This window comes from Vidua macroura, chromosome 1 (genome assembly GCF_024509145.1).
Source record: "Vidua macroura isolate BioBank_ID:100142 chromosome 1, ASM2450914v1, whole genome shotgun sequence".
In the NCBI taxonomy this organism is placed as follows: Eukaryota; Metazoa; Chordata; class Aves; order Passeriformes; family Viduidae; genus Vidua; species Vidua macroura.
The window spans coordinates 103,222,117-103,247,901 of record NC_071571.1 but is presented as its reverse complement, the minus strand read 5'-3'; the positions used below and the strand labels follow the sequence as shown (position 1 = coordinate 103,247,901).

General features: G+C 41.4%; 1 protein-coding gene across 3 annotated transcripts in view; it reads left to right on the top strand.

Moving 5' to 3' along the window:
* MTCL1 (microtubule crosslinking factor 1) overlaps positions 1–25,785 on the top strand; it is a 102,446-nt gene that overhangs the window by 32,499 nt on the left and 44,162 nt on the right. For all 3 annotated transcript variants that reach the window (XM_053988039.1, XM_053988047.1, XM_053988051.1), the window contains exon 4: positions 22,042–22,101. In XM_053988039.1, coding sequence (XP_053844014.1) covers positions 22,042–22,101 — 60 coding nt within the window. The remainder of the gene's footprint in view (positions 1–22,041; positions 22,102–25,785) is intronic.

The window sequence follows — 25,785 nt, the reverse complement described above, 5'->3', positions numbered from 1 at the left end:
ACACCAACTGCAAGGCTCTTTTGATCCACTGCACAGATTCTGCCTGTGTGCAGAGAAATTACATGTGGTCTTCTCTGGGTGATTACTGAGGTGTGTGTTAGAGGCACACAGGAACACCAGGGAGAGCTGTCTGGAGCTGCTAACAAGCTTGGCTTTCTGGCAGGCCCATCTCATAGACCTTTGCAAACACACAGAGCATTCATCTGAGGATGCAGAGATGCGTATTCCAGCAAATCTGTTATAGTCTGCTGTGGATATTAAACAAGAAATTCTTGAACAACTGGAGGTGGGAGGTCTTCAACATTTTCCATTGTAAATGTTAATGTATGTAGCAGACAGAAGGAGTATTATATAAAAACTGAAGACTTTCACATTTTTCTGGTTCTGACCTATGGCAAGGAGGCTGACATTTGCATTATGTCCATGGTATTTTTGTCATAAGGGAGAGTTGAAAGTAAAGACTTAGAAGATTTAAACTTGAAGCCTTTTTTTTCCTCTTAAAGTCTGATTTAAAGTGAAAACCTGTTTAAAAGTAGAAAGGGGTGAAATCAAGAAGTGTCAAACTAGAAACATTTTTTGATTATAATTAAAAATTCTAGTTAGAAGCAGGCATGTTGAAACTTTTCTGAAACATTTTTTTCTATAAGAGACACCATTATAAAATGCCAAGTTTCATTACCTTGATTGTGAGGGTGTTATTGTAATTTTATGAGGCCCAAAAATATCCCAAATACTTCACAGAAAAGGCAGAAGACAAGTTATCTGTCATAAAGAATGTACAGTTTAAAAGTGAGGCTTACATTAACTGTTTTAAAAGATAATGAGTAATTTTCTGAATCATTGGCTGTAGTATATCTGAAATTTTAGCACTGATAAACCCTCTAGTGTTTTCCTGAGACATGCAGTGGAGCATAAATATAATATAGAAGACATGCCAGGAAGACAAACTTGTTTATGGGCATGCACTGGAAGAAATTGTAATAAGGTCTTACTGAAAAGCTCCTGCATAGACTTAGACTGTGGGCAGGTCTCCTACATATGCATGAGTCAGGAGAAGATATTCCTACCTGTGAAAAGACAAGCAATGTTTGCAGTCTCTTCACTTCCAGTTTTTTCCTGTAACATGGCTGCAGCATTGTTCTCCTTAAGACTCTCTTAATTTAGTGATGATGATGTACCTCTGCAAACCAAGAAGTTTCATGCTGGCCTCCTGCACAGTGGTAATGAGATCTAAAAAGAAAAAAAAAAACCTGTTTTTTGTCTTCTGTTCAGTTGCTTTTTACATTCTGGCAGAGGTTGTTCCAGACAATTTCCATTTGCACCTGGTGCTCTGCACTGAAAGTGTAATTTCAAGCCAGAATGGGTTAAGTTCCTGTGATTCTTCAAGTTCTGACTATACCGGTGAATTATATGAAGAGGGATTCAATTAGTCGTTTGAAGCTGTGTATTTTCTTAACCATTGGAACAATTCTTGATTCTCAGTCCCTCTGTAAGCTGACATTCATGGCTTGAAGTAATCTTAGGTTTTGTTGGGTTCCTGTCCAGAACGTCAGAAGCTTCAGAATGGGATTTCCAGTTTTGGAAACAGGCATGCAATTCCCATTCATCCTTTATCTCTGAACGAATTCTTATTCCTGGAAACTTACATGGTGAGGTCTTTTGCTCAGTGTGAGCATGGAATAGGTGAGCCTGACTACAGCCCATTAATGTCAAAAAGAGATGTTGAAGTGAAATTGAACACAGCTAGTAAAGACTATAATCAATAAGTAAAAGCATCTGTGCTGTTTTATTCAGCCTTATAAATGAAATATGCAGATGTATGGTATATAGGACATACAGCTGTTATGTACTTTATGACTTTGTGGGGACATGCATGGAGATATATAAGCAATGCCAACTAGAAAAAGAAAATAAGTATAAGGACTGTCCAGTTGCACCATCTCTCTCCCTAATTTTATTTCTCTGCCCACTTTACCCGGATCTGCAAAACACAGCATTTCCTAGAGTGACAAACTGCCAACTGGATAAATTTTACACAATTCCCAAATTTGCTTCCTCCTACATTCCATAGTTAGCCCTATGTCCCTTTAGGCAGTAATCCTTGTATTTTGCATGGAAGTCCAAGAAGAAAGTTTCTTCCCCTCAGCTCTTCATGGGTTCCATTCTAGGGAGAACAGTATAATGATATCCTTTGTCATGCTCTGATTTCACTGATTTGGTCACTTGGGTTCCTCCACCCCTTGTCATTCCTCTGATCCTCTTCAGGTCTCTATGCTTCTTGTGATAAAGCCTTCAGTCAAACAACCTGGTACCTTTATTTTTTGTTCTTTAGGTTTTTTTTCATTTTTTGAGGTGTAGTTTTTTTATTACAATAGCATTTATATTCCCAGGTCAGTCACTCCCAGACCAAATAAAATGAGCAATCTGGCAGTGGATGCCAGTAGGCTTTCTTAAGTTTTCCTCCCCGTGTCACAATGCCATCAATTATACTTGGGTTCATCACGGAATGCAAATAAAAATAAATGAAATTATCATGTTTTTAATGTTCCTAGAAGGAAAAACGCAGAATAGAGGCATTGAGACATACTCTGAGTTATTGTGGAGGTTTTAGGCCTTCAGCATCTTCTACTAGATTGTAAAACCAGAAATATGTGTCTTGTTGTTTGATGACCGCATGGCCCTGGAGCAGCCACTTTTCTTAGAAGAGTAGGAAAATCTGCTTTACCAGTTCACTCTTGAAATTCTTCCTCTTGAAAAAAGTGTAGCACCATGCTCTGGTTATTCCACCATCGCTACTGTATAAGCAGCTCATTTGTAGCTTCCAGTCTTGCAGCTGTTCACGCCTTCAGCTGCATTTTTAGGACTTGGAAAGACAATAAGGAGGAAAAAATGTCTGTGTAGGAGGTACAATTTTCCAGATCTGTTCAGATTTAATATTGTGTTGGAGTAATGAGGAACAGATGAATGCTAACAACATGATTTTTGAAGTCCCCTTTTAGTGAAGCAGCTTTGCTTGGAGCTGTTTGTCCACAGCGCCTTTAGAGACCACTGGATATACTCAAGGTGATTTAGATAAACTACCAGATAAGCAGGAATCACTCAATCTTTACCATCAGAAGAGAAGTTTGTTCCAGCTTGATTGCCCTTAAGAGTTCCATTTTTGTATGTCTTCTGTTGATTGATTTAAGAAAGATTTTGCTTACTGCTACCTTTATGCAGTGCTTTAGCACATTGTGCAAGCCAGACATGACCAGCTTCTTCTTAGGATGGCACTCATTAAAGAAAAATCATTAAAAGAGATATAGCTCTTGTACCACCTTGATTTGTACATTCTGCTGTTATTTAGTTATTCTGTTATTCTGCTGCTGATCTCTGGCAGCTGGTGTGCACCCCAAAGTTGTTGGGTTAGTACTAGCTCAGGGCTCATTATCCCTCTTTTTGTTGTATATCAGAGGCATCTCAAAGGCTGATGGGAATGACATCAGACTGAAGAAAGAGGGGTCACATGTAATTATGAGTTGTGTGTTCTTGCAAGACCTTCATGGCAGCAGGATGTATCAGTCCTTTCTCAATAAATCTCTCCTTTCACTCCCTAAATCTGGCAAACTTCAGTTTAAATATCAGAAAATGCTGCTGCTGACAAAGCTCTTTAGCAAAGTGTTAATTTGGGGTAAATGCTTGCCTCACCAAAAGCAAAAATCTGAGTCCAAATGCAGTGTTCTTCACCTGGCATAAAACCATGCACAAAGAAGTACAGGGTAAGATGAGATTAAAATGAGTATCAAAAAGTGGTTGGAGAGATACTATCAAATTCTACCTATCCATCCAAAGAAACTGCCTTCCCTGTGACTTCATTTTTGAGGTCTCAATTGGCCCATACTTGCTGATTTGAAACAAGGGATAAAAGGGAGAATAACCACTGACATGTGCTCAGATGTCATTTTAAAATTTGGTATACTCTGGATGTTTTATATTTTGGAATACTCTTGTTTGCTACAAGTGCCTAGACAATGCCTAGCTGCTCAGATTTAGGATGGTAATGGCACTGCTTGAAAACAGGCCAGGAGGCCCCACAAAACAACTGTGAAGGAAAGTCCTGAAAGGGCCACAAAATTTCATAAATGAGGTCTGAAACAAAAATCTACAGCTGGTAAGAATAAGGAGGAGACTTCCTTGCTCGGAAGAATATCCCTATTAACTTACCATCAGGCTTTTTGCCTATTTCTGTGAAACAGCTGGAGATGTCTGCAGCAGAGATGTGATACTGGAAGATGGATGGACAACTTGATTAGTCTCTGTATCCTCTTCTTACATTTCTGCTAAAAGGGTGTTCACATTTAGAGGCATTCAAGGACAATCTGCAGTCCTGAAATGGACACGTTCCTTTGAGAGACATAAATTGGGTAAGGCAGATCAGGGAGAGTCCATCTTAGTTTATGTATTTATGTTAAGCTCTTGCCAACAGTGAGGTTTTCTTTGTTTGATTAGTTGTTTTTTTGGGTTGTTTGTTTGTTTGTTTGTTGTTTTTTGTATTCAGCATATTTTTTCATTTGTGATGGAAGAATTATCCCATAAGAAAAATTCAGTGGTGGTCATTCATTTCACAGCTGGCCATGGTTTTCTTTCTGAATAATGAGTATAATTATCACCAGTGAGGCTTGTTTGTGGTGAGACTTGCACCTTTTCTCTCAGAGGCATCATACATTTTTATTTTTCTGTTCGCTAAGATAGCTACAGTTATCATTATTGCTTTTTAAAATAATTCTGACAAGTACTAGCATTAAAATGAGATTACATTACTTTAAAATAATAAGGTCATCAGCAGAAAAACTGTTTGGGGAAAAGAAAATGTCAGAATAAATAGCCAATTTTCACAAAGAAGGCAGACAGATGGTTCACTCGTTAGCAATAGGTTCCTAAAATGCCCTCTCCTGCTTCTCCTTTATTCTGTAGCTGAACACCCTACTGTTTTGTAGATCAGTGTCTGAGGAGCCAATTGCTTGTCCTTAGAAACTTTAAATTGAATCCTGTGATTGCACAGTATTCAGGAGAGCATGGAGTGAGCTGGTGACCTTCTGTTAGATGGATGGGGATTAATCAATCATCTCTCAGGCAGAAAACCCCTGGAAATCCAGCGGGAGCTTCGAGGGCCCAGGCCAGCATGGGAATAATGTCAGACTTTGGTCTGCAGATAAGATTAGAGAGTGTTTTGCTGCTCTTGTGATGTGGAGATTACACACAGACAGGACTGTACATTTCCCTACCAAATGATGTGATTGACTAACACACTCTCTCGTTTTTCCAGAAGTGGCTTGGAAGAACTGGTAGGACATGGAAGAGTGAATTTAGTTACTCACTAGATCAACAACAGCCAGTTAGCCTCATTAATTGTTAGAATCATGGAATATCTTGAGTTGTCAGCGATCCATAAGGATCACCAGGTCCTACTCCCAGTTCCTCACAGGACCACCTAAATCTAAATGTAATTACTAAAAGTATCATCCAGATGCTCCTTGATCTCTGACAGGCTTGGTGCTGTGATCACTTCCCTGGGGAGTTTTTTCTGGGGGTCAACCGCTATCTCTGTGTAGAACCTTTTCCTAATGTCCAATCTGAACTACTCCTGATGTTACTTCCAAGTATAAATGTGGTTTAAGTGCTTATTTTCTCTTAGTGCCAAGTAGTCCTCACTGCTGTCATGCCATTCTTTCCACTTCCACAAATCTCTGGTTATTCCTGTTTTTGTCACTAGGTTTGCCTTACAACTGATGTCTTCTTGGAGTTTTCCCTAATGGGTTTTTCCAGACTGCAGACCTTTTATTTCCCGGGCTACACCTTTGCCATGCATGAAGAGCTGGGTTTTTTTTGCGGGTGTCCAATCATTTGCAGCCCATCCAACCCTGGGAGTTGGACCCTACAAGCTGTTGGGAAGCCACTGGTAATAAGTAAAAGAAGTTACTTGAAAAAAAAATCCTCCACCCAAAGCAGCCTTTACGGTCTCACATTGAAAAGTGGAGGTCACCAAGGATGCACAGAGTTCCCAGTGAGAACATGCTCCTTTTCCACTGTGGCATGCCTGTTTTTCTGCTTGTGTCTTCATACCAATGCCTGTCTCTTTTAATGGCCTCAACATAAGGACCTTTTGAAGGTCCTTGTCTTTCTCAGAGCTTAAAACAGGGAGAGCTGAGCAGTTCTGACCTCAGAGCCACAGCTGAAAAGTAGCCCCTCAGAGCTATTAAAAAGTTGTGTTTTGTGGCAACTTCTTGTCTATACTGTCACTTTTTTACTTTCCTCTTTAATTCAATGGTTCACATCCAAGAAGAGAGCAGTAATGAATTACGTAGAGGAGCAGAACTGCACACACTGACCAGAACAGTGTAAACCTGGCACATTCCCAGTTTAACACAATGAACTCCATCCCTGTGGCAGCAGCTGTACATATCATGCCTGGCTTGTGCCAGGTTGCACCTTAACATCAATGCTGAATTTGGCTCATTTCCAGGATACCTATCACACTGCCACAACATGAAATGACATACATGTTTGCAGTGTGGTGGAACATCAAATGGAATCAAAGAATAAGTTGTGACTGTTGTTTGTGTAACTGCGGAACTGTCTAAAATATATTTATTTTCAATACTTGCGTGTTTTTCAATTCATGACAAATTATACGCATGTTTTATCCCAGGATAATAAGAGAGAATTTTTCTAAATGCAGCATAAGATAATTACACAACAGTTTATCTTTTAATTCTTATTGCTTGGCAAGTTATCAAGTGACCTTAACTCTAGCTGTTATTCTACATATGATATGCAGATCTTTTCAAAACACAGATTTAAAGATTAATCCTTGCAAAGATTTAATCCTTGCAAAAAATTCTGTGAGGTACATACATGAGCAAACTCCACTCTAGAAGTTAGGCTGTACAGAAATTTGTGTTAAATAAACAAAAGCTCAGCATTCTTGTTTACCACATCCATGTTTGCATCTGCTGCTTTGGGCCGCTGCAAAGAAATCAAAATTGTGACCTCTCTTGCAGAATAAACCGCTTGTTCTTCTCCAAAGTGGTTGTACTCTCAGGATATATTTCTGCCTTTTTCTATGTGTCTTCCTGACCTTTGTAGCTGAACTTTGTGATTCTGCTGACTGTGCAGCCTCTTCAAGGCTCTTCAAGAAAGTCTATGTATTTTAGGGGTTGTTTGCATCATAAATATCCGATTGTGGGAAAAGAGAGAAAAATCAATGTCACGTTTCTTCATTTAGCAGCTTTTTACAACTGTGCACAAAGAGCTGGGCACATTTGCACAAACATCCAAGCATAATGAGGTTTAAAGCTCATTATTTGAAGAAATTTGCATCAGCAGTGTGGGCTCTAGGGCCACTTTGTTGCTAGTTACCCTTTTTTGTTTGTCAATATTCAGCTAATGTGTCATGTGGAAGAGGACAAAGAGGCTTCAATGGAGTCTAAAATTTCAGTTAATCTCTCTGAAATGAAACACTGACAGATAGGAAATAACAGAAAGAGCATAAGGCAATAAAACAATAAAAAATTGCCAGAAAAGCTGAAAATACCACCCTGTCTCTAATGTGGGAGTAGCCATCTGACTGTACACTACCAAGCCAGTATCCTAAGAAACACCTCAAAACTGCATTTTTTGGGGTTTTTTGTTTTGTTTTTGTTTTTGTTTTTGTTTTTTTGTTTGTTTGGTTTTTGGTTTTTGGTTTTTGTTTTTTTTTTTTTTCATTTTAAAAAGACTGGAATAACCAAGTAGGAATGTAAGGGCTAGAGATGCTCTTAAAAACTGTAACCCCTTAGGTGACATTATTGCACTGTTGTACCCAGAATATTGATTCAGAAAAGGACTGGTTGGGTTTTAGGTTCTGCTTTCGTGACCAGTGTTTGAGAAAAAAAGGCTTTTGGATCAAAAGATTTGAACAGACACATCAGACTATAAAAGCCTATATGCATTTGCATTCTTTGTTAAAATCCAGCCAAAAGGAAAATACTGCTTTTGGAGATTATTCCCACATTAGGCCCCATGTAGTTTCTTGTTGTGAAGTATATCCAGAAGTGCTGTTCTGTGCTGGGAATGTGTTAATGCAACAGCAGCGTTGGGGACACGCAGCGTTGTCCCTGCATGCAGCATGCAGGGACGCCTGGCATTGCTTCTAATCTCCAATCTTCTGGTATTAAAGCCTTGTTATTCTTAAGGAAATCAGAGCCCTCTGGCATCAATGGAGAATACTGTTTCCAGAAAAAAAAAAAAGTAGGAAGAAGAGCAATTGGTTCAGAGAAAATCTTGTCAAAGCTGCTTTTAAAAATATTTAGTGCAACTACAATCAGTTGGTGGCCCGGAGTATTTTCTGCAGACTATTTGAAGACAGTAATTGCGAAGTTTTAAAAGTCTTCCACTCCCTCAGCTCTTACTCTTGGCTCAGCTCCTTAGCATTGACTGGCCTCATGGGTTTATTGAATATTTCAGCCTGGGGTCATAATGAATATGTCCAGAGTTGCTTGTGAGAACTTAACAGTCCTACGTGTGAGCTTGTGGGGAGGCTCGCTGGTTATTTCACACAATATGAAAAGCCACACAGAAGTTAGAGGGCAGAGGAAAGAAAGAAGTGCTTAAAGAGAAGAAAGGCAGGACCAGAGGAGAGCATGTCATTCAGAGGAGCTGTGTGAAATCCAACAAATGCGCAGAAATATTGGGCCTGCCAATAATAGGGCTGTGATTCTGCAGTTCCTACAGAAGTGAGGTCAGTGGGATGCCTTGTATGACGAATAATGAACCGCTCACATCAATAAGTGCAGCACAACTTTGGAGCATGAATAGCTGTAGTGAATGCTATAGATTCACTTTGCTCTGCAGAAATTGAAGTGGGTATTGAATTTCGGTTGTGGGTGGATCAAGTTTTTTAGTTTTATTTTGGTATTATTTTTCTCTCATTTGTGGCTAGAACACTTTTTATGTCTCAGTGTTGCTGAATGGTGTTCAAGAAGTTTCATTTTTAAGGAGAATCCCTGGTAAACCATTTGGAAGGAATGTAGAGACTACTTTTTTCATCTTGCAGTGTCTGCAGGGCACTGCTGCAATCATAGCAACAAGTGATAGAGTGTACACTGGGCTGTAGAGAGCTCTGTGGCAGAAAGTGAGGTTAAAAACCTGAAGTATTTTCTTTAAGCACCAGTCAGAATCAATCATTTGCTATTTCTAAAGTGTAAGTAGTTTTATTATTATCTGAAAAGTGGGGAGGAGATTTCAGATAAGCATATGCCTTCTACTAAAAGTGATAATTTGTTCCTCTTAGAATTTAAGGCTGCAACAAACCTTCATTCTGTTTCTTTCATTTCTATTCTATTTTCTTATAAGTCTAGACTATTTGGCTAAAACCTGCCATTTTTATGTTGACAGGGAAATTGATAGGCAAAATCTGAAGAGGATTCATCCAATCGAGTTTCAGTTCCAAGTCATTAACAACAATTATGTCAATTAGAGTTTTATTTTGCATAATTCTAGATCTACATTGACTTCAAGTTTCTTTGTCTCCTTCTGGGGCACAAACTGCTTTCTCCAGTTTTCCTATGTAAATGAAAACATGTTATAAATTCATCCTCTAGTTATATGCAAAATAAGGAGAAAATAACAAAGCCAGATTAGGAAATTGGGTGTCATTCAGGGCATTTGGCGTGGCCAGGTGGCCAGGAAGAGCTTTTCCTGCATTGACAGGTGAGCCAAGTAGCATGGGGACATATTTGTGTATGGGGGAGGGAAAGTGCTGTGTGCTTGTCTGAGATCTGTTTGGTTTTATTATTTAACTTCGCGTCCCTTTGCTGAATTTGAAGACGCACAAGTGTTGAACAGTCAGTATTTTTTCATGGTATTTTTGTGTATGCTACAAACTTTTCCCTCATTTATTTCCTACCTTCTTCTCTTTTTTTTCTTTTCTTTTATTTTTTTTTATTTTTTCTTTTTTTTTTTTTTTTTTCTCTTTTTCCTGTTTTTGGGCTCTTTTTTGAAGAGCTGCTGTGGATCTCTGAGGGTTTTCATTCCTCACTTGCTGATCCCAATAAGCAGAGTCCAATGTCCCCCTCAGGACAAGAGTACTCTACTCCCTGCTTTGCATTTAGAGGCAAAACAATGCCAAAGATAGGGGAGAATCAGTGTCTGGAAAGAGACGCCTGGGCTTTGCCACACTTTAGAGATTTACAGGGAGAAAAAGTGGGTGCTTCTCCTTTTCTGTATATCTCAGAGCTCCCTTCAGGAACCAAGCCAGGGAAGGAAAAGTAAGAGGTGGAAGTGATGCCTTGGTTGAGATCAGCTGCTTATTGCCTGTAGTTTTATTTTGTCTGTCCCTCCCAATATTTTAGGTGTCAAGACTAGCAGGATCTTAGAAAAGAGCTTACAAAAGGATCCAGGGACTTCAGGTTTCTCAAACAAGCAAAAAATCACCACACTGAGACTTCTAAGAACAGACTAGAAATGAACATTTTATCAAGATCCTTCATAAAACCTATAATCATGTAAAAGTTGCCCTGTTAATGAGCAGGCACATGGGAAGATCAGTCCCACAAGCAGTTTTATTCCCCTTACTTCTTGGTCAGTAAGCAGAGCATGTACCCACGTAGCGACCTTAACATGCCTGTTTTAGAACCACCAAGAATTCAAATTATGCAGTTGTTTTGCTGTGGAAATCCTTAACATAGCTGGTTTTACCCTCAGTTTAAGCACTGACACTGGCAGAACCCTTTGAGGTTGGGTCCTCAGCTAAAAAACAGCTTACCTGTGAGGAGATGCTTTTTCCAGGTAGCCAAAGAAGCAGAAAGACAGAGCCAGCAATGAATTAAGTGATAGAGAGAAACAGTTTTCATGTTTTAATTAGAAAAATGAAAAGTGCAATAATTTCCTCATGGTAATAGTTTCTGTCATCTGAGAAATAATGATCTAAAAAAAATTGTTGGTCTCTGCCAGTCCTTCTTCAGGGCTGTCATTATTCACTCTAATGCATACATATTATTCATAGTCATTATTCTCCTGCAGCCAGGCTGGTATAAAGCCTATTCTGCTATTAGCCGCTGAGTTACAGTTCAAAAGCTCTTCCACTGATCTAGCCCAGGCATTTCCATTTTGTTATTCCTGGGAGAGTAAAAGCTTTTTGTGAATTCTTGCATTGACCAGTGGGAGAGAAAGAATATTTAGCTCATGGTTTGAAGTTTTCCTTTTTATTTTCCCTTTTTGCTTTGCTTTGCTAGTCAGAGAAAACAGGTGAAGATTTATCAAGTCCCTTACCAAATCTGCACATGCTTTTTCTTCAAGCTTTGTAGAATAATCCTAGATTTGTATCCTCTCCTGTCAGACCTTGGTAGGGCTTCAGGATGTGGCCTGATCGCCTCCTTTCATCAGGCATCCCTGCTGCCTTACTTTTAATCACTGCAGAACAACAGTAATTGTGGATTAGTTCTTCCTAATTAGATACCTCTCTGCAGCAACCAGCAACCCCTGAATGATGCCTGGTCTCCTACAAACTCCTGTTTCAGTGGAGACAATGAGAGCCTTATGCTGCCTGAGGCCTTAGTCCAAGCCTTACTGAAGTTAATGAAAATGTGAGACTTTTTTTTTTTTTTTTTCAGGCATTAAAGAAATGGGTATGGGTATGATTTTGGCACAGAATTAAATTCCACTCTGGTATCTGATATTTAGCAATTTGTATATAGTAAAATCCCTGTACTTAATATGCTGATTTATAGTAAGAAAATCAAAGTGCTATTTTACGTTTTGGTTAAGTATAATAAAAGGGTATTTCCCCTGATTATCTTCCCAGCCTGCAGTCCCCAGCAGGAGCTGCTTTGCTCTACTTGATTGCTTTGCAAATCTTTCCAAATATGAAGCGGTTCTTAGGAGTAGGCAAATCAAATACAAAGCACATCAGGATGCTCCTGCTCTGATGTGCTTCAGCATGAGAAGTGCACAGAGATTAGAAGGTCTTTGGAGTTACAGTCTAAAAATGACTTTTTAGAAGCTGATTTGTGAATCATCTTCAGAAACTTCCTTTACTAGGCAGCAACAACAGCAAGCTCTGCAAAGGGATCCATAAGATCTTCCCATGTTTTGGTGTGTGGTTACAACCAAGGACACACTGACTGGCATCATTTTGCAGGGACTGGTGAAGTCAACAGTGCTGCTCACATTTTTCATATTTTATTCTATATTTGGGGTTGGACCCATTAGCTGTCAGTCTTCATTTGTTATCATAATAATTTCATAATAACAGTACCATATGCAGTGTGACTAGAGTTACTGATTCATTCCCTCAGAAGAAGAGGAATGGTACAAGCTGCCTAATAGTGCAGACATGGCTCACTGCCTTGTCTTGGGACTGGTCATGGCTGTGGTGACCTTGCACTGCTCTGGTGGATCCTACAGTTTCTGGAGGGTAGAAGGCTTCTTATCCAGAAGCAGCTTCTGAAACCAGCCCTGGCTGTGTGACAGCAGCTCACCCCACACAAGAGCATCCCAGTGTGGTATGATTAATGTTTTGTTTGGTTGTTTGGGGTTTTTCTTTAAGTGCATCCATGTTATTATTTCAGGCTTCTTGTGCTTGTTTTGATATTAGTAAGAAAGGCAGAGGGGAAAACAATGGGATAAATTCTCAGATAAGTCTGGAAACTAATTATTTTCCTGATTTAAGAGAATATAAATGGGTCATCCTCTTTTTCCTTCTATTCCGCGCTGAAAACAAAACAGATAAAACATTGTCATTTGTAACAAATCTGTGTCAAAACAGAGTACAGGACTTAGGCTCCAGATAAGATGCATTTAGGGAGGGATGAATACAACAAAGTTGAAGCTGTGAATTTCTCCTTTGGGCAGCACCATTGCCTCCTCAGAAACCAGCTCTTTGAAGCACTGAGGCAATGCAATGAGGAGGCTTGGGGCAGTCAGCTCCCCTGTCAAGACATGGAAAAGCTGTCTGTCCTCCCCAGGAGCTACAGAGCAAACCAAGAAGCATTATCCCAACCCCTGCTTTCACCCATCTCTTAGAGGTCCGAGACCTTTGAGACCCTCTTCTGGGTCTCGCTTCCCCACATAACACCCAGTAATGCACAATTTGTCTTTAATTTTTGCTTTTGTCCACAGAGTCAGAGTGCTCTTCTGTATCCAGAGGCAGAGACCCTGAATCCCAGCAAGGAGCTTGAGGCAGTTCATTTTAGGCTTCAACGCAGCAGTAGCATGAGAGAGTGCAGCCCCTGCACACTTCCAGAGCCACCCCAGCTTCCCATAGGCAATCAGAAGAGATTCCCTGGCAATCACAATCCAGCCCCAGGGGCAGGCAAAATAGTTAAGGGTAACCCAAATACCTGCACAAGCTGAGGTCTCCTCAGAATCGTGCTTCACAGCAGATTATTTTGCTGTTAGCATTAGTGGAATATTTATAGTTTTTCTGTGCATTTTTAATTTTGATGTTTGAAGCACTGTGTTCCCACTTGGGCTTGTCATACTCCTTTCTAAGCGCATTTTTGTGAAGCTATATCAATCATGTAGAATTTTTCATTTAATATTTACAGGGTTGCTGCTGACACATCTTTGTAGACTGGTTTCACTAAGGAAATGTGGATTTTGCAATTATATGCTCTCCTAACAATAACATTTTCTTTCCCTCCTGTCCATTTCCAGCTGCAGTTTGGCACATAGGTAGCCTAGCACTTTTCTCCCACAAGGGCAACTCTTCTTTCACAGAATGTGCTGGCAGAGTGGGGGGACATTGCACTGTCATGCTTGGAGGAGCTCTGTCCCCTTCCTGTAGCTTGTGCCTGCCCTGGTTTCACTGTTTATTATGAGTGCTACACTCTGGCTTGAATTTCATTCCTGTAATTGATGGCCTTGTTCATTGTAGCAGAACTATCTTTATTTGGGATTGAACTGTGACTCCTATGGCTTGCTGAATACGAATGTCTTGGGGGTGACCCATTACTTGGCAGTAAATTGTTGTATGTGTTGAATGATATATAGGAAAGTGCACCACAGGTAGCAGCTATCCAAATGTGAATTTGCTGTCTTTTTGCTCTATTTTTATAACCCCCCTTTTCAGAGTGCAATGTCCTTAAAATTATGAAATAATAGATGGGCAATGGAGGATTACAAAGACTGTCTGGTATATGTTTGCTGGGGATCATTGAAGTTGGCCTTTAACCTCTCTGCTGCTTTTGAATTTCATTTAATACTTAATAGAAACAGCAATTTGCTCTAATCCAGGGGAGATTGAAGATGCTTGTACTCAAAGTTGTCTGCTCAAGGAAAATTTTCCTTTCCACCTCCAATGTAAAGAACAATCCTGTGGCTGTTGATCTATTAGCATGGACAGCACACATGTTGTGCAGGTGTGAATATCTTTCTTTGCAAAAAGACTTCCAAAAATCTTCTTTATTCCAGATTCTGTGAAATTTGCTCTTTAGGCCCATACCTTGAACACTATAGAGATTGCAGAGCTGTGTGTTTTCTCCCTCTCCCAGTTTTGTAAATAGTTGCAGTAACCTCCTGACCTAGTATGGGCTTGCAGCTTTGCTCAGCTCCTCTCCTCTCCTTTATCAGCACTGTCCAAATCATATCTAACTCTGCTTTGTCCCATCACTTTCAAACTCTCCAGTTTGTTCTTCCCATCCTCAGGAAGTCTGTCCTGATAATGGGACTGCCAGCTACATAGTATTACTTTCTAAAAGGTCTTGGTGCAGAGAATTAGCAGACTCTACCTCTGCAACTGGACAGCAGGTGTCTATTCCCTAGTCTATTCCCTAGGCATATACTGCTTTCTTACCCTTCTTCTGAAAAAAAAAAAAACAAAAAAGCAAACAAAACCAAACAACATTAATGCTTGTAATAGGTTGGCTGTGCTACAGGGTATGCAGTGACCAGCAATAAATGCCCTCATACTGTCTTCCTTTGGGAATGTAAACTCCCAGTCCCATCTCTGTGCACTACCTGGCCTGCAGTCCCATTCAGTAAAACATTCTGGGGAAGCATTTTTTCATGGAGAACAGGAGGCAAGGACAGTCAACCTCTGTTTTCAGGCAGTTTACATTTAGCACTGGGTGAGGCAGGTGATGCCAAGCAGTGCAAGGTGGATGGTGGATGGCAGGGCAGGTTGGGCAGGGGTGGCTTTTTCTAGCAGTTGTCTATTTTGGTCAGGCCACTGCAGTAAGAGTCATCACAATAGAGAAGAAGGTTTTTAAATGGTTGTACAAGTTGTTTCATCTTCTCAGCAAGTTTTACAATGCCTGTTTGGTCCAGAGAGGTGGAGAAGGGAGCCCAAACTGCCACTGCTGGCCCAGGGGCTGGCTGGGTGCCTGCCCTCGTGGTGAGAGACACTGTTTCCCTCTGGGCATGCTGAAGTGTTGCCTAGGCTGTGAGCACCAGCTGTGTGTCTTTCCTGGGGTATCGTATCTGACGACGAGCACCATTCCTGTTGCCAAGTTGTTTCAGGACAGGTCTGTTTCTGTGTGTACATAGTGCCCAGCACATTTTTCACGGGCTGTCTGCTAGGGGATTACACTAACGAGGTAATTGGAGGGCTCAGGCAGCGTCAGCGCAGCACATACCGCCCAGATTAAGCCTGACTCTTCCACAAGTTCTTTCCCAAAGGGGTGCAGGTTGACATGGCTCCCTTTTGCAGGCTGGTGATCAGTCACTGCAGCTCAGCTGATGCAGAGGAATTTGGGGTGCTGCTTCTGCCTCCTGTGCAGTGGGGAGGAGGGGGTGGGTGGTCCTAGTGATAGTTACCATGGGTATTACAGGCATGATGTGGTGGGAGATGGAGCAGCAGAGGCCTGGCAGCAGCCCACTGCTGCAGTTGGCATGGATGCTGCTCCTGCCTGGCAGGATTGTGAGGGATGTGGTGGCAGTGGTTTCCTCCTCAGGCTCAGGTGGTGCCCACGCAGAGGGTTAGCACACGTGCCTGTGATGCGGGGTGAAGGAACGGGCACAGTGTGCAGAGCTCACATTTAGCAGCTGCGCAAGCAGAAGGGTGATGAGGTTCAGAGGGATGTGTTTGCTCCTGGCACATCAGTGTCACTCTACTAATGTAGCAGGAGGGGAAAAAGCAGCACTGTCTGCAATCATCTGCCTGGCTTCTTTCTGGTTTCCTTCACCTGAAATAGGACCCCTCCTAAGAAAGAAAAGTCTAATCCCAGTGTGTTATAATTTTCTTTATGTATTGTGACAAATGTAATAAAATGTACAAAAAATTATATCTTAACAAAATGAGACAGTCAGGGACTTCTAAAATATATTTTAATGAATTTAACAAGTTACTAAGAAATGTTTGGGCAGAAGAACTGTGTAAGACAGAGATACACGTTACTGGTTCAGATCTCAGCTCTCTGTTACAGGATTTATTTTGTTATATTGATAACAATTATTGTATCACTGGGCTATATCTTTTACCAATTATTTAGTAATTATTTTATTAATAAGAATGGTTATATTGATTTCTGGTCCCCATATCAGACTCCACTGACCAAATATTGAGTGAAATGCTGTATTGTGAGCTGAACACAGGACCAGCCCAGCTGTCTCCCATCCTCCCAAGAGCTGCTGCCTAACCTTCCAGGGCTTCAGACAGCAGGTGCAACCCTGCTGCTTCCCTCCCCAGCATGCTCCCAGACCTGTCACACCACATTATTGGTAAGCACCAAGGCAGTAATATCACAGCCTGCATGTGAAGGGCACCAGGAAGCCACATGAGACAGACAGTGCGGTGTGTTCATAGTGAGAGGCAAAAGAAAGAGGCTCCTATTCATAAGCTTAGCACAATAGAGTAATGCAGCGTTAGGGAAATTTAAGCTGGTGCTGAAAGCTGGTGTGCTTTGCTGCTCTTTTACTCAAGGGATGCCTTTTATCCTGAACTGTAATGCTTATGATATTTCAGACATAGTTTGCTTTGCTAGGTCATGTGAATGATGAATATCACAGTATTTAGAGGTTTCTAGTAAATGAAACGTACTTGGGAATGAATGGAGATACAGATCACTTGCGTCAAGCCCAGCTTTATCAGGGGTTGGTGAGATATCTTTTTCAAGGGCCTACAGCAATTGAAAAGCAATTAGAATTTCATTGTGCTTTCCAGTTCCATTAACCATCCTGTAGATATGTACAAGAGTTCACAATGAAAAAGCTATACTTTCACTGTGCAGCTGTTGAAATACAGAAGAATGGGATGGCAGCAAAACAAAACTTCAGTTGAATACTTGGGACTTAGAGACACTTCAGGCCTAAAGAAAGACTAGAAAGCCACCCTGTCCGACCTTAAATAAGGGATATTGCTACAGAAATGGGAAATGCTTCATTTTCCCAAGTGGGCAGGTAACAGTAAAGGACAGTGCAGTGTGATAGCTGAAATCAGCCCCTTCTAAAGAAACAGATCCTGGTCATTGTCCAGGTCGTGTTTTTTTCTTCTTAGAAGAGTTTATTCTTCACTGATTTAAGAGTAGCAGACCTCTGCACAAAGGGTTTTTTCCTTTATCTGCAAGACTGGACAAATGGGGAAAGCTCTAAAACAGTGAGATGAAGGAGAATCATGCATGTCCTCCGTGTCAGGGTCTGGCAAGTCCAAAGCTGCAAAAAGTTAAGAGGGAAACAGCCTGCAGTGGCCAGCAGAGCTTCATTTGTGTGGATGGGGTTTCCTGGAGAAGGAGCATGGAGATCCCCATCCTTTTTCCTTTCCTGACAGAATCTTCTTATGCAGTCCTGCACAGTGCCTGGAAAACACTTGCAGTGAAGCATTCCTGATTAGTGGTGCAGTTAATGAACACTGGTTTACGTCTCTTGGGGATAAATCCACCCTCTGACCATCTGTTAACAAGAGGATCTGGTTTTCTTCTGATTCACATAGATGCCAAGCAGAATTACCTTCATTTAAACCACTGGCGTTTCTTGGAGAGTAAGTGCTATGAAAAAGTTGGTCCATTGGCAAGATGTCTTGATGAGTCACATTCTGTGGGGCAGAGATTATGTCTCTCTGGATGATTTGTTCATTCATGAACATGAAAGGCCCCAACAGCTGGCAAGAATTTAGCTCTTGTTATGAAATGCCAATGTACAGCTCTGAAGCTGTTAGCCTTGCAGTTACCAGTAATCTGCAAGTGGTCTGCTTCACCTGCTGCTGCATTTGGAGCAAGTGGATTCGGTCACTTGTGCACAATTTTTTAGAATACTGTCAGGTCTCTCGCAGGCAGTATCTTCTAATGAATGCAAATGAAAGTTATAATGATCCATTTCAAAGCAATTGGTAGCAAGCCATCATTGGCACAGAACATTATTTGTACAGCTCATAAGTGCTGGTGTATAATTCCTCACACATCACAGTAATAGAAACTGCCTTCAGGGCTGGACTTTCCAATCCAGCCTCTCTGTTTTTGAGTTGCAGACATTGTCACTTCAGTGACTGACTACTGGATTTTGCAGGTTCAGTTTGATGCACATACGATAGCAAGCCCACACTTGCCTGCAGATGCCAGACTGCCACCCAAATTACTTGCTCCTCTTAGCAGCAGTGAATAAAGTGACAGGATGGCAGCTCTTAGGGACTCTTGGTTCTCTCATTTTCCAAATCCTTCTCTACCAATGCCTGTTTGCAGCTGTATTCTCATCCTACTCGGTGCTTGCTTCAGTATGAAAACTTGGAGTCTATCATGTGCTTACATGTACAATTGCTCTTAACTCAAATTTTATTTCCATATTTTGCTCAACTTCCAGTTCCAGTGCATTGATGCCTGCTTGCTGTCCCCCAGGTGGGGAGCCTCCCACTGTTTACTTTCACTGCTCAGTTTGCAGGACTCTTCTTTGACCTGTTAAAAATGGAATTCATCAGAAAATGCAAATTACCTCTTCCCATCCCTGCTAGGCTCCTAGGGAAAGTAAAAAAGCATTTGTCTCTTCCCACTGTTAATACTGTAATCCCTACACTCAATAATCTTTTGGGAAGTTTAATTTTTAAAACACTGGGCCTCCATACGTTAGCTCTCCTTGGTAGCCAAGAGGTCCATCAACAAATTGCAGTGAAACTGTAGAGGTAGGGAATGTCTGCACAAGTAACCACTTTCTTAAGAGACTCTGTTAACCAAAGGACTAATAAAATCTTGTTTAGCCATCATTGAAAGACTTTTTGGTAGACAGCCAACCCTGGCTGGTCTCTTGAGTATAGAAAGTAGTATAGAAATGTTCCTTCTAACATTAATTCATATCAGCTTCTGATGCCAATCTCCTGTACATCAAAGAGAAATGCTCATTTATTCGTCCAATTTGCATTTTAAATAATTTAAGCTTGTAGCACATTCCCCTACTTTTAGCAGCAGCAGCCTCTGCCCTTAGTCCAGCTAAAACAGCAGCTGTATTGGTTGCTGTTTCGTACACATCTGCAGCCTGGTTCCATAGTGCTGGAATGGAGATGCTGCCTTGTTTTCATATAGGGCTTAGAGGGTTATGGCCAGGCAGTCCTTTGTTGCCATGCTTGTGTTCAAGTCCTCCACTGATACATGTGAGGGAAGTTTCTCCCTGTAATCCACTGGCAATCCCCAAAGGTAAATGTTCCCGTGTTTTTCTTACACTGAGGACAGACTCAGCCTTAGGTTGAGTCTCTGCCTTATGGAAATACCAAGCTCCCACCTGAGCACTGATTACAAAGCTGTTCTTATGCAAATCCAAACAGCACAGTGTGAAAATGCTTAAAATGAGGCCTATCTAGGGCAATATGTTACAAACCTGTTAGTCTGGATCTGTGAAATTCATTGTTTCAGTGAGGAGTGGAGCTTACAGTTTCCAAAGCCAGATTGCTGCCTACCTGTTTCTCATCCTGTGATCCATGTCATCTACCTTAATTTTAATTCTCTTCCCCTTGTTTTCCAAGTATTATCCCATACTACACAGCAAAGTCTTTATTACTTTATCTTGCACACCATAGTATTTATATCCCTTAGCATCTCAAGCTGGATGTGCCTAAGTGTAACCTTTTGCCTACAGGTATGAGCAAGAGGTTCTTAGCATTTGGCACAAGACTTTTCATTTCTAGCATGATAAGTAGCTATTTGCTACAACTGGGCATTGAGGCCTCGACAGAAATTGATAGCCTCATCCCTGACTGTAAGGGCTTACAAATTAAATGCAGTATCTGGACAACCTCCTTTCACTCAAGTTGTACTTGCTTGAAGTCACATGGAAAAGAAGTCACATGTGAGGACCAGGGCTATGCCCCATCTCTCTTCAACCAGAATGACCCCTCTTGCATGCCAGGGAGTGATTCTGCTGACTGGTGATTGCTTTCAGCTACATATCTGCTTCCAGAATAACACCACGTTAGGAAAAAAAAAAAAAAAAAAAAAAAAAGAGAGCGAAAACAGTAACTGTTTATCCTGCCTAAGCTTGTGTAACAGGTTTTCATGTGATGATTTTAGTGTTTAAAGTCTTTTTTTTATTGAACTGTTTCAGTACCCAGAAAAAGACATTTCTGTTTCTCAGCTTCATTAGTTATAGGAAATCACTGGATTAACATAGAGAGCAGATTAGCAAAAATAAACTGTAGTATCTCTTGGGCGTATGGTGCTGTGTATGAATGGGTTTTAACTACTTATCTGTGTATAACAAAGAGTAGAAGGAGAGATTTGTCTTAATGTGCAATAATTATAATGTGCAGTAGCTGCACAGCTGAACAGGCAGAAACCACAAAGCCAGGAAAAGCTTTTGGTTCAGATTTGTGTGTGGTGTGTGTGCTGGTCCCCAAGCTCACATCGTGTTTTCTGCCAGCGCATGGCTGGGCACGAGACTGGACTTAGCAAATTAACAGGATGCCTCTCCCTCCTGTCCCTTCCTCTTTGCTCCTGGTTTGCAGTGCTGGGTTAGTGTGGCTTACAGAGACTGGGATTTAGCCCACCTGACATGGGAGCAGGCACTGGTTCTGCGACACTGCTCCATCACATGGACCAGAGGAGGAGGGCAACCCATGTTGCCAACTGTGGGCAACCCACGTCAGCCCAGGCTTAACCTCAGCTGGAAATTATATATAAACAGAAGTAATAAATAAATAAAGTAATAAATAAATATCAGGGTGATCTGGGGAGTATTGGCCATCGGGCTCTGGGCACAGACAGAGCAACATGGCCTGCTTTGAATTCAAATTCTGCAGTTCCCAGCTTTCTGCTTTTTTTTCCTCTGATACTTTTTGATCCCCTCTGATGCCTCAACCTGAAAAGTGTCAAATTTATGCCTTTTCTAAATAGGCCCAGCTCACACTGGTTTGGAAACCAGTCTTGACACACAAATAAACATTGGTAACATCCTGATGGTGCTCTACCTCTCACTTCTCAGGAAAATGGTGGTTTTCCACTTGGGAAATGAGAGGTTTCTAAGTGAAGCAGTGATGATCTCATCATTTCCATGTCTTAAAAATATTTGCTTATAAAGGGATATAAAGATTTGCAAAACCAATAAAATCTGGTTTATGAAGTAAATTCAAAAATACCTGAAGAATTATCTGGTCTTTATCTGGGCTCCTCAGTATGTTTGCTAGCACAGATTAACAAATAATCTTATGCCACATAGCTTAAACATGTATGTCCTTGCCTATTTTTTGGGGGGTTGCTTTCCTCTGAGGTTTCCACCATGTGTTTCACATCGACTGTGAGTAAAATTCTTGGACTTCTGCCCTGGATTAATCAAACATGAATCATTGTCCCATGCAAAAAGAAAGTTTAGCCAAAAATTGTGGTGGTCCATATAGGAAAAGAGGGGGGGGGAAATGTTCCTCCCTCTGTGAAGTTTTTAACTAATTTTATTCCTTGTTTTGGTGGCAAATTTTGGGCATTAAAAGGTTCACTGACAAGGACCTGATCATCTTGTTCTTCTAAGGATTATTATGAAAAATTAAATCCCCAGCTGTTCAGGAGAATATTCTTGCTTTTTTTCTCTCTCCTAAATTAATTGTATAGTGGTGAAACCTGCTAAACTTGTAAGCTTTGTATTTAACTTATCAATAACACAGTGTTGCTTCTGTTGCAGAGTTCCCTGAAGAGGAGAGGCAGCAGAGAAATCCACAAAGAAAAAAAGACATTTACCCAGGTATGGTTTCCATGAACATGCAACTTTGAGCAAAATCACATGATACAGCTCAAAATTTATTTTTATGGGTTTTGACAGGGCCATCAGGTGTATTAACTTGAGTGCAATTAGGCCTTAATCTACTGAGACCTCCCAGAGATAATGTAGAAGCAATTTAAGACAAAAGTGCAGTCTCTAAACTGTGCAGCTTCTCAGGCTCATTGTGCTTCTATCCATTGATTCAGGCTGCAGGTTTGCTACAAGAAGAGCAAATCACCTTGCTTCACAAAATAATTGGATCACAGCTTAGGGACTAACTAAATTTATACATTGTGCCAAAGGTTTTGTGCTAATGAGTGTTTTGGCAAGAATGCAGTTCACACACTGCAATGACACCTCGCAAGCTGGTGTGTCCTTTGATCTCCCTGATGTTGCAGGAACTTGTGCTCCCCAAAGCTGAGGTACCTCAGAGAGTCTAAGCTGCCCACTCAGTCTGTCTTTGGACATGGGTTTTATTGGAATCTGGTTGGTCAGTCCTTCTCAGGAAAGCAGTCTGCCTGGTTTCCTCTGCTTTTTGTGCTGACTGTAGGAGTTAAAGCTTTTCCCAGCACCCGCACAGTTACTGTTTATAGCCAGGGAGATGGGGATAGTATTTCACCTCACCGGGAAAGGAGCCAGGAGAGACATTGTGCCTTCATTAGAGAAGGGATGCACTTCCCCTGCTGCCCCCTTGGCAGGCTCAGTGTACACAGCTGAGACCTATGGGTTGTCTAGTCTTAAAATCCATTGATTTGTAATAGAAACCATAATAAATCACTACAATATGTTGAACTTGAGGGGGTAGGGCAGGCAGCTGAGTGGGCATACTAGGGGACTGGCCAGTGGCCAGGGCACTTCAGCCTGCTTTCCCAGGACACAGCAGAATGAGCGTCCTCGCCAAGATGACATAAGCATGGCTTAATCATACCTTTAAATGGGGCACTTGCTATGGAGAATTATTTAAGTCGTCAGTCAGGTCAGAGTTTGTTTTTCTGCAAGTACGTAAAATATATGGATGAAATATATACACATGCCCACACACATGTAAATTACAAGTGAAGCTACATGAAGGCACAGTTGTGTCCTTGGGGGTTTGTGGGCGGCACTGTCTTTCCTTTCCTCTTTCCTGGAAATACAGAGCTGTGCAAAGAGAATGGATTCTCATGCTTGCTTCCTCCGCCCAAATCCGGGCATTAAGAGCAGCTACAGTTTGCTTTGGAAAGCCTTAAAAAGGACTTCACAAAATGAACTGAGTAACCAAGTGTGAGCTCAGCACCACTCACAACAAAGAGAAGTGATCCCAGAAACCACACGGGGGCAAAAACTTTTTGCCCTCCACACACATATCATAACTCTTGCAACCAAAGGACTTGGGGTTGGAAATGAAAACCATTGCATCAGCACTCTGCAAAGTGGCCCTTCAGTTTTCTTCACCAATTCTTTAGGGTTAAAAAGATCAAGAAATAACCTTAAATACTAACATAGCCCAGCCTATATGTATGTGTCCTGGCTTTCTCTCAACTCTAGGATATTACCCATAGCTGTCTCCAAGCCCAGGCATCCATTCAGAAGTATTTGCTGGTTAATATAGGGCACATCACAACAAATGCCTGACCTGGTCAAACAGCTGCCAGGTCCTGGGCATGGCCCAAAAGGGTTGGTACAGACAAAGCCCAGGAGGTTCAAAATGCTGCTCTTTGGGGATGCACACCCTAAGTACCTAGAATGAACACCCATTATTTTGTGACTGAGAAGGCCTCAAACTTAGATTCTGTGCATCCACATACATACAGATATGTATAGCATGTGGCAAGACTGGTGGTTTTACTCACTGAGAGCTTGTCATGAAAATTAGCTGGAACTTCACACCCACCACAGGGCACACCGAGTAAATAATGCCCATGAAGTTTATTGTCTTGAAGTTGTGTAAAAGCAGAATTTGTAGTAGCACTCTCCCACCTCTAGCAGTATTGAAGAAAAAAAGTTTTTATTCAGCAGAATTGCAAAACGGAGCTTCTTGGAAAATACCAGGCACCAGGCAAAACACAAAGAAAAGTGGTTCTCCAGCGCAAGGTAGGAGTGCTGGCACTCAGCCAGATGCTTGGGTGCTGGTTGTACTGCCTTGTCGTCAGACTTGCAACCCCAAATTGCTTACCAGTCTTCTGCCTGGCAGTTCCCTTGAGCTGGTGGTGGTTGTAGAGGAGATGGTGTTGGCCTCTATCTAGCTTTGTGTCTTCTTGCCAGAAAAGAAATATTGTATTGGGGAATTTTTGATCAGCTCTTCATTCTCATCACATCTCTCACACATTATGCATTTACATTGCATAATTAAGTTAATTTATTTCCTATACATTTCATTTCTTTATCTCCACATTCTACATTTGTCTAAATTAGACAGCAGACTCTGTAGGGAAGGATCTGGGTTTTTTCCTTCTGCTTTTTTTACCCATTAACATCCTTCTGAAGTGCCATGCAGAGCCGCAGTGCAATTGCATGCAAATTATCACCATCGGTAATCATTAACTCCCATTTATCCTTAATGATCTCTCAAAGTCCATGACCGAGCACCGTGACTGTCACATCTTTGCACTGCTGTTCCTTCTTTTCTTTCTATATGATTTGCCCTCTGTACACATTTTAGGACAGCATCCACATACTGGCTGTTTAATACAGTCAGGAGGCTATTGCCCATATTCAGCCCCTGGGATTTGAGTCCCTTGTTCCTCCAAAACCATGGAAAGGCTATTCTCTCTTTTTTTTTTTCCCTCTCCTGTTTTTTCATTCACAATTTAACTAATAATGAGCTATTCTTAGTTTCAGTGATTTGGCCTCTCTTTAGTTTGCCTAATATGTCAAAATTCTGCTTGCTTGTGTGGGTGTCTCACCCTCTCACTGTTTCTACTTGGTTTCAACTGATCAAGAAATCAGTGATATTTCTGTACACAAAGTTTCAGAGGGACAGATGCATGAAGGTTGGAGTCCTACCCTACTGGCATGCTTAGATCTGGCTGATAAATCTCTCCTGACCATTCTTTTCCTTTGGAAAAAAAGCTGTCAGGGGAATGGGATCTTCCCTGGCAGGCAAGTGAGGAAGATCTAGAGCTTTCTCACCTTTCCAGATGGGATCCATATTTAGTAGGCAATATTAACATCCACCAGCTCTGTTGTTTTGTATGAGGCTTGTGTTTGTTTAATGAAAAAAATCTTGCTTGTTTCAGCTCTTGCAAAAAAACCAACACTTGAAAATTTGATCCTTTAAAAAAAAATAGCTAAGACAAAACCTGTCAATAAAGTAACACCATTAAAGGAGTTAAAAGTGGTTTTGTCCTGCAAAAATAGCACACTAACTCCACAGATGCACTGAGTCGTGCAGTGATGCTGAGCAGAAACATTGGGGCCCTGACCCTAAACCCATCGAAGCCTTTCCCTTTTCTTCAAAAGCTCCAAAGCTCTGAGTGTGTTGTTCCAAGTGCTGTTATTTGTACTGTCTGAAGGGCAGTGGGTGTCTGGCTGGAGGTCCCTCTGACCCCAGGGTGGCAGCGGGCCCCTGGTGCTCCTAGGCAGAGCAGAGGAATGGGGCAGGCTGCCCCTTCCCTCGGGCATCACTCCAGCTGCCTGCAGCAGGGGAGGTGCAAGGAACAAGCTACTGCCACAGACAGCTGGGCT